This window comes from Schistocerca piceifrons, chromosome 2 (genome assembly GCF_021461385.2).
Source record: "Schistocerca piceifrons isolate TAMUIC-IGC-003096 chromosome 2, iqSchPice1.1, whole genome shotgun sequence".
In the NCBI taxonomy this organism is placed as follows: Eukaryota; Metazoa; Arthropoda; class Insecta; order Orthoptera; family Acrididae; genus Schistocerca; species Schistocerca piceifrons.
Window position 1 is genome coordinate 719,534,917 of NC_060139.1, and position 13,844 is coordinate 719,548,760.

At 40.6% G+C, this 13,844-nt stretch overlaps 1 protein-coding gene across 1 annotated transcript in view; it reads right to left on the bottom strand.

Moving 5' to 3' along the window:
* The window catches only part of LOC124775796 (A-kinase anchor protein 9-like), a 517,018-nt gene that overhangs the window by 111,877 nt on the left and 391,297 nt on the right, over positions 1-13,844 (bottom strand). The window contains exons 32-33 of the mRNA XM_047250627.1: positions 12,024-12,216; positions 4,849-5,055 (exon numbers count right to left, since the gene is read on the bottom strand). Coding sequence (XP_047106583.1) covers positions 4,849-5,055; positions 12,024-12,216 — 400 coding nt within the window. The remainder of the gene's footprint in view (positions 1-4,848; positions 5,056-12,023; positions 12,217-13,844) is intronic.

The window sequence follows — 13,844 nt, forward strand, 5'->3', positions numbered from 1 at the left end:
TAAATAGTTTAGACAAGAAGAGAATAGAAGCTTTCGAAATGTGGTGCTACAGAAGAATGCTGAAGATTAGATGGGTAGATCACATAACCAATGAGGAGGTATTGAATAGAATTTGGGAGAAGAGGAGTTTGTGGCACAACTTGACTAGAAGAAGGGATCGGTTGGTAGGACATGTTCTGAGGCATCAAGGGATCACCAATTTAGTATTGGAGGGAAGAGTGGAGGGTGAAAATCGTAGAGGGAGACCAAGGGATGAATACACTAAGCAGATTCAGAAGGTTGTAGGTTGCAGTAGTTACTCAGAGATGAAGAAGCTTGAACAGGATAGAGTAGCATGGAGAGCTGCATCAAACCAGTCTCTGGACTGAAGACCAAAACAACAATAAAGTATGGACCCCTCCCCTTCCCAGTACATAATATTACTGAAAATGTGTTAGTTTTGCAAAGACAGCTAAGACAGTACTTAAAGATACGAGGGTCACTCCAAAAGAAATGCAGACTACTTTTTTAAAAATCCATCTTTTATTCTACATGTTTGAAAGTTTCTCAGTGTGTAGATACATCCTTTAGCAACAATATTTTCACTTCTCCACATAATTTCCATCCCTTTCAACTGCCTCAAGTCATCTTAGAACCAGCGCCTGTATACCTACACGGTAAAATTCTGGACCAACCTGTCGGAGCCACTGTTTGGCAGCATGCACAAGGGAGTCATCATCTTCAAACTTTGTTCCACAAAGAGAGTCTTTCAGTTTCCCAAAGAGATGATAGTGACATGGAGCCAGGTCAGGACTGTAAGGTGGGTGTTTCAGTGTTGTCCATCGGAGTTTTGTGATCGCTTCCTTGATTTTTTGATTGACTTGTGGCCGTGCATTGTCGTGCAACAACAAAACGTCCTGCTTTTGCCGATGTGGTCGAATACAACTCAGTCGAGCTTGAAGTTTCTTCAGTGTCGTCACATATGCATCAGAATTTATGGTGGTTCCACTTGGCATGATGTCCACAAGCAAGAGTCTTTCAGCATCGAAAAACACCGTAGCCGTAACTTTTCCAGCAGAAGGTGTGGTTTTAAATTTTTTTTTTCTTGGGTGAATTTGCATGATGCCACTCCATTGATTGCCTCTTCGTCTCTGGCAAAAAATGATGCAGCCACGATTCATCACCTGTCACAATTCTTCCAAGAAATTTTTCTCCACCATTCTTGTACTGTTCCAAGAGTACGCTGCATACAGTTTTTGTTGTTTCTTTGTGAGCCACTGTCAACATCTTGGGTACCCATCTGACACAAACCTTTCTTAACGCCAACACTTTCAGTATTCCGCAAACACTTCCTTCCCCAAATCCCAACGTAGCGTGACAATTCGTTCACTGTGGTGCGTCTGTCAGCAGTCACCAGTTCGTTAACTCTCTGCACATTGTCTGGAGTGTGTGCAGTATGAAGCCTGCCGCTGCGAGGACAATTCTCAATATTGCTGTGCTCGCTTTCATCACGTAACCTGACCTGCTTACCCACCGACTAACTGTACTGCGACTGACAGCAGCATCTTCATACACCTTTTTCAACCTCTTGTGGATGTTTCCCACTGTTTCGTTTTCACAGCACAGGAGTTCTCTGACAGCACGTTGCTTCTGACGAACGTCAAGTGTAACAGTCATCTTGAAGACATGATGTGACAGCGCCACTCACAAGAACAGGTTGAACTAAGTTTGAAAACAAGCGGGAAGGATGTATCTACACACTGTAAAACTTTCACACATGCAGAATGAAAACTGTATTTTTACAAAAATAGTGTGCATTTCTTTTGGAGTGACCCTCTTATTTCCAGGCTCTTGTACCCTACTTTAAAAATATGGTTCTTAATAAAAGTTAAAAGCAAAAGAATACGTTATAAAAAAGGCATTGTTATTGCTAGGGTTAAATTAGGTAATTTACAAATAAAGGAGAAAACTCTTCAAATAGCAGAGCACACACACACACACACACACACACACACACACACACACACACACACACACACACACACACACAGCTAAATTGTGCCAGCTGAACACACAATGCCAGGACTGCAGTTCAGCAGGTTGACTGACTTGAAAGATTGCTTCGGGTGAGGTGAGTAGCAGCAGACAGGAGGTGAGAAGTGGGATGAGTAGTTGAAGAAGGGTGGCTGATGCTCACAGGGAGGCAGCAGGTGTGTCAGACAGGAACATAGGAGGGACAGGCCACAGATGCAGGGGTATGGACTAATTCCAACCTTCAACCTTGCCTCTCCTATTTAATTTCAATATCCAAGCATGATCCTCACTCTCTACGGTGTAGCCACTGCCTGGCTACCTTCCAGGAATTCCTATTCTTTACCTCCAACTTGGCCTTACCATCCTCCTGCAGGCTGCTTCCAAGCACACAAATCTCTCAACAAGCACACAAATCTCTCAACAAAAGAAAGAACAAAGCCTTCAGTCCATTCCAGAATCTTGCCTCTGAATCCATATCCCCCATACACTGACCTCCTACATGCTTCCCCAACTCCATAAACTCGGACACTCCCATTATAGCTGGTTATTGTGCTCCTACTGAAAGAATATCCACTCTTGTTGACCAGCACCTCCTACCAACCGCCCTAAACCTAGCTTTTGTATCAAAGATACTAACCACTTCCTTCATCGACTGCACCATCCCTATCCTTTTACCTCCCGGATCCCTAATCATCACTGCTGATACTACCTCCAACATCCCTCATGACAACAGCCTTGCCACTGTCAAACACTACCCCTCCCAACATCCTTTTGATTCCACACTCCTCATACTGTATATATCTAACCAATTACATCTTCACACCAACTATATCTCCTTTGAGTGGAAGCTATGTAAACAAATTCACAACACAGCCCAGAGTACCAACAGGCCACAGCCCTATGCTAATCTGTTTTTGAGCCATTTAGAGGAAACTTTCTTAGCCTCCCAAATCCCATATCTGGTTCAAATTAACTGAAATTTTCATGATCAGGACCCAGGGTCAACACACCCTATCCTCATTCCCCCACAACCTCAACACCTTATCTCTCATTCACTTCACCTTGTCCTCCTCAACCCAATGCGGCACCTTCCTGGTTCTCGACCTCCAATTTTCTGATGTTCCTTCCACACCTCTACCCACATTAAGCCCACTAACCACCAATAGTACCTGCATTTTGACAGCTGTCATCCTTTTTCACACTAAAAGATCAGTTTCATATATCCTGGCAAGTGATGAGAATTCCCTTGCCTGTATGCTGCATGTATCACAAAGACCTTCAAGACAGGTACTATCCCCATGAACAGATTTCCTGGGCCATATTATCATTATACCCCCCCCCCCCCCCCTCAGTATCAGATGCAAAGCAGCAGCTCCTTCATCACCCAATATCATCCTGGAACTGCAGCAACTCTGCCAAGTCCTTTACCATACCTTTGATTATACATCATCCCGCCTGGAAATAAAGGCCAACCTACTCACGATCCTTCCCAACACCTCCTAAAGTGGTATTGTCCACTCATCCAACCTATACAACATCCTGATCCATCCCTATATCACTCCCACATCCAACGCCTTCCCATAGGGGTCATATCCCTGTGGAAGACCCTTGTGTGAGACCTGCCTAATTACCCACCCAACACATCTTACTTCAGGCCTGTCACAGGCTTATCCTGTTCATTAGAGGAAGGGTTATCTTCAAAAGCATTCATGAGATATACCAACTCTGCCACAATTTCTGCTTAGCAATTTATTTGGGTATGGCCACTAACCATCTATCCACCAGAATGAATGGCCACTGCCAAATTGTGGCCAAAACCAGAGTTGACAACCCAATGGCAGAACATGTTGCTGAGCACAACATTCTTGAATGCAATGGTTGCTTTACACTTGTGCCATCTGGATTATTCTCCCCAGCACCAGCTTCTGAACTACACAGATGACAGTTATCCTTGCAACACATCCTTCACTCCCAAAAACTTCCTGGCCTCAGTTTCTGCTAACCCATTGCAACCCTCTGCCCAAAAACCTTGTCGCCTCTTCCCAATCCACACCTCCACGTCACTCTAATTGTGTGCAAATGAAATCAGTGACTCCAGTGTTCATCTGCTGCATTCCTAAACTGCGCACTTGATGCCTCTCCGTCCCACATTCCTATCCTGCACAATGGTGCCTCCCTGGAGCCATCAGCTACTCTTTGCCAACCTCTCCTCTTCCTTCCCATCTACTTTCTCCCCCCCCCCCCCCCCTCTTCAATCTACCAGCTAAGTCCTCATTCTTTCTTGTGTGTCCATTGATGACTGATGACTCAACACTACGCTGACTTGCCTCCTTTACGCCTAAATTATTTACATTCTGCCAGAATTTACCTTACCATATTATCAGAAACTAGAGATTTCCTCATCAGCCAGTACATTCCACCATTCGAACAGCTGAGGAAAAAAGAATTTCCATACCTTAATGAAATAAACTACAAAACAGTTTTCAAAAAATGTACAAAATAAATTGTAAATAATACTAACACTGAACACAAACATCTGTCACATAAATAGGCATTGTGGTTTGGAAAATCACCTAATAAAAGATACTGACATTTGTGTAGTCACCTTTCTTTTTTAAAGAAGGCATTTTTTCTTGTCACAAACACTGTTCAAAAAGATAGTTGAGTTGGTTGTGACACAGGCAGCAGCACTACACTCAATAAATACCTTGGTGTCACAGAAAGGAAATAATGCATGAGCATGTACACACACACACACACACACACACACACACACACACACACACACACACACAAAGTACAAAATTAAAAACATGAAATCATGGTGCAGCATACCTCACTATCTTTTTCATCCACTGTTTCTCTAAGACTTCTCAGATTTTGTTCCATATCATATATTTTGGACTGAAGCTCAATGCTTGCTTGCTTCTGTATATTTTTTACTGTTCTCCGATGTTCATCTCTCTGAGACTCTAATGATGATATTTTTACAAGCTGCTGCTCAACTTTCTCCTGTAGCAAATCTCTCTCTGCAGTAATTTCCTACAGAGAAAGTAGACAGTCATATTAAGAGACAGAGTCATTAAGAGAAGGGTTATAAGACAATTTCACTTTATGATAAAAAGACTTATGCATCCAAAAAGGAATAGTAGAAATGAAGTTGCAAATGATAATGACTATGTGCAATTATTATAAAATCACATCAAATGGGTAATGGCACTAACTGCACATATGCTTGCACATAATATACATTTTTCAATCTGCAATAATGTCTTGTTGAACATATAAAACTTAGAAACAAGCTAATGAGTGTTACTAGAACATGTGTTGTTGCTGAAAGGGGTAATAACTGAGACCAGTAAATTTTGCTCACATTTTGTCACAGTGTGTCTAAACTATGAAAACTTCTCAATTGCTTTAAAAGTGATGTCCCCCCCCCCCCCCCCCCTTTTCCCTTGCCACTCACATGATGGAAAAGTGGTACTTGGCAACAGATCACAAAATGATTAATGGGATGCCAAAAACTACAAGGTGAACCAGAACTCCGTTGACAAACATTCAGTGATACCTTCTGGGTATTTTAGTATAAGTAAGCCAGGGTCTCCTGCAGTTCATTAAAGAGTTACTGCTTTGCATTTGGTTCTTGCCTCACTCACCTTTGTATCTGTACTGTGCTGAAAGTACTGCATGATGGTGCAAATGTTTACAATATGTGCTCTGTGCCTTGTTTCCATTCACTCACAGTACCCACTGTCGACAACAGTAATACCCATTTCAGTCTTTGCCTTCATGCTTGCATTCAGTACTGCTCGATTCTGTCTTTGGTTTATTTTCTTCAGCAGTGTTAGTCGCAGGTTAACAGTCATATACAGCTGTATCAATGAGTTTACTGATGAAGAATTGGTCTATATGCACCTCGTGTATGGGTTCACTGAATTTAGTGGAAGAGAGGCACGATGCCACTACGCTAAGCTGTTCCTGCAGTGATGTCACCCACACCACAGTACAGTGTTTCATCTTATTGTTGCATTACTTTGTGTTGCACAACATACTTTTGTTATTGCACATTACAGGCTTCTTCAATGTTGTGACAGTATTTTCACAGAAACAAGGGTGAACAAATCATTTTTACCTTATTACTCTGTGACTAGATGCTGAACACCACAGGTCCTTATACCAAAACCTCAGAAGATATCTAAAGGTTTGGCAGTGGAGTATCAGAAAACCTCAAAATTAAACAAGACGATTGTGAGGAAAGAATAACAGCTGCTTCAAACTAAGGACTTCGACGAGTAACTAAAAAATAACTATTCTATTATTTATTATGCCCACCATTTAATAAAAGTAGATAAACATTCTATCCCATAATATTATATCCATTTTTACTGATCTCCCTTGTATTATTATTGTTACTTGCTACCAAATCAGTCTCCATCTTTTGGATATAGTCCATCTATTTAGCTGATTGATACATTCCTTTACCTCGTCATTTCACATTTCTTTCACTTTGTATCTCAACACAATTGTCAGTCTTGTCACAATGTGGTATTCTGGCAGTGTAACTAATTTCTGTACATAATTCTCACACATAGAGGACTATTTGCATTGTTTACTAAATACTATTCAACCCATTAATTTTCATCGGCCAGCTGTCCAGTGACCATGTGTAATTATAGATTTTGCTCATCAATAATTAGCAGTAAATAATGAACTAAAATCAGTCATTGTATGACTAGTCCTCAGTTATTCATGTAAGCATAAACAACAGTCATATACAGAAGACCAGTTAATAATTAACAGAACCAAGAGCATAGCTGCAAGCTATGTCAGTCCAATGCTTTGCTTTAGTCACTTGTGGGCACTACTCATCACTCATACAAAAAGTTGCCATTCATTGTCTTCAACCACCTCCCACATGAAAGATTTGATGTTACTGACATGCTTAGCCTACTGGGAAAACTTTGTCCTTCAAGTTGTTCTATAAAAAGTAAGTGGAGTACTGGGTGCAGATCAATGAATAAAGTGGTAAAAGGTAGTCCTGAAACAAGAAAATTTATATCCTAGAAAAAAAATTATACATAATGTATTCATCCTTTGATCAGCCATATGTGCAGTTATGCTATGTTGCTGTTTACTTCTGCATCTCAGTCTTCTTACACTTGAGCTTGTGGTGATTTTGCAGAATGACAAGTTCTATTTCTAGCTACTTAGGCCAACAAAATATGTTTGTGGAAACTGAATAAGCAGTTTAGATATTCGTTAAATGTTTGAAGTATGTGCGGAGGGATGCAAAATGGAGTCTTTTCAGCACATCGACAAGGGGTGAAGGAGAATGTGTGTCTCCACATGCCATGGAGGACCGTTTCTGCTTTGGATCGTGATTTGGGTACCTTGGAAGTCATGGAGAAAGGGAGTGATTAAGAATGTAAATGCCCAAACAAATGGAGAATACACGAGAACTGTCATTTAATGATTATGCTACCTTTGCATGGTTAAAACACTGCAACTCTCTAAAATTTGCTCAGCGAGGGCCAATTCCAATAGTGACTAACTGATGTTATAGTCATAAGATACTATGTTTTTTTGTTTTGTTGAGTGCACAATTTTACACTTCTACACATTTAGAGCAAGTAGCCAATCCCTACACTAAGTTGAAATCTTATCAAGATCTGACTGAATATTTATATTGCAGATTCTCTCAGATAGTACTTCATTATAGATAACTGCACCATCTGTAAAAAGCCTGATTTCACTATTAATACTGTCTGTAAGGTCATTAATATACAACTTGAACAACTAGGGTCACAACATAGATCCGTGGGGTACACCTGAAGTTACTTCTACATCTTGACGATGACTCTACATCCACGATAACATACTGTGTCCTCCCTACCAAAAAGTCCTCAATCCAGTCACAAATTTCACTTGATACCCAATGAGCATACTTTTGACAATAAGCATATTTGCCACAGTGAGTCAAGTGCTTTTCAGAAATCAATAAACACTATATCTACCTGATTGCCTCGATCCAAAGCTTTCAGTATGTCATGTTGGGAAAGCACGAATTGGGTTTCAGATGAGCGATGTTTTCAAAAACCATGCTGGTTGGCATTGAGGAGGTCATTCTGTTCAAGATACCTCATTATGTTTTAGCTTAAAATATGTTCTAAATTTTTACAACAAAAAGATGTAAAGGACATTGGACGGTAGTTCTGTGGATCACTTCTAGATGAGGATGACCTGTGCTTTTTTCCAAGAACTGGGCACGGTTTTTTGTCCGAGGACTCTGCGATAGATTTTAGTGAGAAGCGGGGCTAACTCAACTGCAAATTCAGAGCCAGAGGTCCTCTACATGCTCCTGACCTGTGCTGGAAGTTTCGAGTTCCTCACTGCATTACTGATTTTTATTTAGTTTACTGAACATATATATCTTTCTGCTTGTTTTAGTTGTTGTTGTGTCTAGGCAAGACAGCCTAGACACAATGAGAGGAAGCCGAAAGGCACGCGCTTAAACTCACGCAGGCTGGCGTGAGGTCTGAAACAGGATACGTAATGAATGCTATAAAGAAAAGTATGTAGCTGCTGGAATACTTAACTTTAATCCACAATTGGTGAACATTGGTCTTGTTGATACAGTATTATCATCTCAATATAACTTGGTGATGGCGCCTTGCTAGGTCGTAGCAATTGACTTAGCTGAAGGCTATGCTAACTATCGTCTCGGCAAATGAGAGCGTATTTGTCAGTGTGGCATCGCTAGCAAAGTCGGCTGTACAACTGTGGCGAGTGCTAGTACGTCTCTCTAGACCTGCCGTGTGGTGGCGCTCAGTCCGCGATCACTGACAGTGGCGACACGCGGGTCCGACGTATACTACCGGACCGCGGCCGATTTAAAAGCTACCACCTAGCAAGTGTGGTGTCTGGCGGTGACACCACAGTTGTCCTTTGTACTTTGGTAATCATTGTTGCCACAACTGCATCAAGTCACTGATACCAGTTTCGATGTGAACATCCTCAGACAGATCAGGTCTATTTGTTGCCATTAGATCCAATATATTTCCATCATACGTGGGGCTCCTAACTATCTGTTCTAGGTAGTTTTCAGGGAAGGTATTTAGCAATGTTTCACAGGATATTTTATCTCGCCCACAACTAATAAAACTTTAATTTTATCAATTGGTTGTTGGATATTTGAAGTCTCCCCCAGTGATTACAGTATGATTGGGGAACTTACATACAAGTGAACTGAGTTTTTCTGTAAAGTTTTCGGTCACACCAGGAGGTGAGTCTGGTGGGTGATAGAAAAATCCAATTATCATTTTATGCCCAACCCTGGTACTGAGTGCTGCCCAAACAATCTCACGTGCAGCTTCAATTTCTATTTCGGTGGATTTTAGTTTCCTGTCTACTGCAACAAGTATACCACCTCCATTTCCTATTTGCCTATCCTTTCAATATACACCTTTCCCCAAAAATCTCACTGCTATCAATTTCAGGTTTCAAACAGCTTTTTGAGGCTAATATTATGTGAGTTTCACAGCTTTTCATGAGCACTTCAAACACTGGCACTTTGTTGTGAATGCTTTGGCAGTTTACCATTAGGATTTTAATACTCTCACTTGTGGAAGGCATTTCTTTCAATCTTACACTGATCTTTCTGGGTTTCCTAAAGCTGTAATTATCTGGATTGGATGGAGAATTTGCCCCACACACAGTCAGCTGCCTCAGTAGCAGGCTCCGATGTTCAGTGCACAGTTCTGGGGACAATGCTGCAAATTTTGAGCTTTGTTGAAACTCCATGCACAGGGTTGATCTCAACCTTCTCTGCAGTCGCTGCAATGACCCTGTCAGTCGCTAGAATGATGCAAGAATGAACTTGGAGCCCAGACGACAGGCATCATTTGTTCCAATGTGTGCCACAATCTGCAGTTGGTTGTACCCTGTTCCCTCTATGGCTGCTGGAATAGCCTCTTCAACATGTTGAATGCTTTGGCAGCCATTTCCCTAAGACACACCATAATTCGCCGCATGTTTGAACTGCCGATGATTAACAGACTCTCCCTACCCTTTTGTGTTTGCCTCCTCTTGACATTGGTCAAAACAGGTTTCCCCACAACACGTGGAGTGAGTCCCACTGGGTCAGTTCCAATTTCAGTGAAATACAGCACCTCATCAAACTTGTTGGTTAGGGGATCAGTACAACACCCTGGTCCCTGTTCACCCTGTACAGGACGCCTAGATCTACCATTCACATGCCACTCACAGTCGAGTGGACGCGTAATGACAGATCCTGTAGTTTCTGCAGAGGAGACAGGATCCACAGGTCTTCCAACACACGTATTCACAGCACCTGTCAATCGTTTGACAGTAGCCAAAGTGATTTTGAGCTGCTTACAAATGTCAACGCAACTCACCCCAGGTTTAAGATTTAGCATTCACAGTTGTGCTACATTTTGGCAGGTCCAAAGTATTACAAGGCAGTGAACAAAGGACTTTAAATTAAACCTGCCGATTATCTTTCAATCCGTAGAGCTAAAATGCTGCTAATTCCATATAGGATCTGATGCAGATACACAAAACAAGATTTATATTAAGGTAACACAAAAACCCATGGTAAAAATTATTATTTTCCTAAATCGTTTTGATGTTAATTATAGTTGTTAGCAAACTCAAAAACGTAGTTAATTTGTGATAAATGCATGTAATATATGGGGCTACTCCTCTTGAGGGAAAACTAAATATAACACAAAATGTTAGTTGCAAAATCTGCTACAGTAACTAAGTTACAAACCCCAATTTGTTAAAAATTGCTCATAGATTATACGAACGACAATGGTAGCTTCTGAAATTTCTCAAAAACATATGTTTATTTGCATTGATTTACAATGAAATTCAGGGGTGATGTGTACTTTGGCTGAACTGTGAACCACGAATTAAATTAACATATCCAAAACACTCGTATCACTAACTTAGGAGAATATAGTTTTGTAAGTGTCCGAAAATTCTGAAACTATTTCTCATATAATTATACAATGAAATTACAGAAAGATTGTTTTGAATGAAGATAGGCCTACTGTCATTAAAAATTTTAAAAAGAGCACAACTGATGATAAGAATATTAGTTTATAGCAGCACTCGTGAATTTTCAAAACTTCACATGTATCACAATACAAATGGGTATTGATACATGTTATGATCTATGGTGAGTTACAATATATTAGTGCTCTACATCATCTGCAACTGTAAATGTAATTGCACAGAGAAGACATTGTAATTACAATACGGAGGAATTTGCACAAAACAGTTTACATCATTTAGTAGTTTGCACAGATCAGAGCTCTCTTTCAGCACCCACCCCCAAATGCAAAAAGTGAAGAGCTACATGGCACAGTGTAGTGGCACTGCATAGCAGGCCCACTCAAGCAATTAACTTCAAGAATGGTGGTGCAGATTATTAACAAGGTATTGGCACATACACACTAGCAGGTGACAGAACGTGTATGGATTGAACATATCATATAATCAAAGCCACACCAAGTAACACTCCAAGCTGTGAGATGCAAAAAATTATTGTTTGCTAATTTGATACCACATTAAATAGGTTACTAGTCCTTGCACTTGTCTAAGTTTGTTTCTAGTGCAGTATTAGCCACTCAATGAAACTGTCTAGCTGGACATCAAAATACAGTTAAGTACCTCTAATACCTTTTTTGCATGTGTCACAGTATTGTAAACATATGACCTTTTGTAATTTACTAAGTTAGCACTAAACAAAACTAACAGGAAAGGTTTTAGTTAAACTTTATTTGTATAATAATTAGTCAAGACAAAAGAATATTAGTTGCTACCTGCAAAAAATAACCTTTCATGCACATATAAGAAGCTGCTGGTAATGCTAATGATAGTTAAGTGATAATGCCCCAATTCATATTTGTAACATGTTACTATAATACATTGCTGACAATTTCAGGAATGTACAAAGATTAAAGTAACGTTTTTTTTGGTCTTACCTCTCCATTTCTTCTCACTGTCTGAAGCTGCATTTCCAAATCATGGATTCTTTTCAGAGCCACTTCATCAGCCTTCGAGTGTCGATGCATTTTTTCCTGTAGTCTGTTAAGATCATCTAAAGGTAATATGAGAGGAACATCACTGCCAGTTGCTTCATCTGGAGTGTCACATCTCAAAGACTCAATCTGTTCCCTGTGAAGAAATGGATGGTTTATTAGAAATAAATCCCAGTACCTACTGCAGCCTACATCCTTCTGAATCTACTTAGTGTATTCATCTCTTCGTTTCCCTCTACAATTGTTGCCCTCCAGTACTAAATTGGTGATCTCTTGATGCCTCAGAACATGTCCTACCAACCAATCCCTTCTTCTAGTCAAGTTGTGCCACAAACTCCTCTTCTCCCCAGTTCTATTCAATACCTCCTCATTAGTTATGTGATCTACGCATCTAATCTTCAGCACTCTTCTGTAGCACCACATTACGAAAGCTTCTATTCTCTTCTTGTCCAAACTATCTATTGTCCATGTTTCACTTCCATACATGGCTACACTCCATACAAACACTTTCAGAAATGACTTCCTGACACTTAAATCTATACTCGATGTTAACAAATTTCTCGTCTTCAGAAAAGCTTTCCTTGCCATTGCCAGTCTACCTTTTATATCCTCTCTACTTCGACCATCATCAGTTATTTTGCTCCCCAAATAGCAAAACTCCTTTACTACTTTAAGTGTCTCATTTCCTAATCTAATTCCCTCAGCATCACCCGACTTAATTAGACTACATTCCATTATCCTCGTTTTGCTTTTGTTGATGTTCATCTTATATCCTCCTTTCAAGACACTGTCCATTCTGTTCAACTGCTCTTCCAAGTCCTTTACTGTCTATGACAGAATTACAATGTCATCAGCGAACTTCAAAGTTTTTATTTCTTCTCCATGGATTTTAATACCTACTCCGAACTTTTCTTTCATTTCCTTTACTGCTTGCTCTATACACAGATTGAATAATGGCAGGGGAGAGGCTACAACCCTGTCTCACTCCCTTCCCAACCACTGCTTCCCTTCCATGTCCCTCGACTCTTATAACTGCCATCTGGTTTCTGTACAAATTGTAAATAGCCTTTCGCTCCCTGTATTTTACCCCGGCCGCCTTCAGAAGTTGAAAGAGAGTATTCCAGTCAACATTGTCAAAAGCTTTCTCTACGTCTACAAATGTTAGAAACGTAGATTTGCCTTTCCTTAATCTTTCTTCTAAGATAAGTCATAGGGCCAGTATCGCCTCACGTGTTTCGACATTTCTACGGAATCCAAACTGATCTTCCCCGAGGTCGGCTTCTACCAGTCATAAACAACTAAGCAGATGGAAATGTATATAAATTGACCAATAAAACATTTGCATCACCCCATGATTTACGCAACCCCCCACCACAGAATCCTCTTTCTGGATATTCTTTTGACCACAGGAAATCACTACATACATATCCATGAAACAGCAGTAAAGGTAAAACTTTCAATAGAATTTGGTGCCATTCCTAGCATGCTTGGACCTTCCTCAGCATTCTCCCTACAATGTTGTGAAGGCACTGACACTCGAACTTGTGTCGCGCTTCACTGGCAGCCCTCCTGAGAAAGAGCTGCATTCTCAGTGCGGGTCATAACTGATGATGGTTGAAGTAGAGGGGATATAAAATGTAGACTGACAATGCAGCTTGCACCACTGTCCAGTCTGCTAACATTCCACAAACAGTCCTTTCAAGCTTATACTTTGCATACATTGTCATTTTATGGCTAGAAGACTGCCGCACTGAAGTTGCCCAC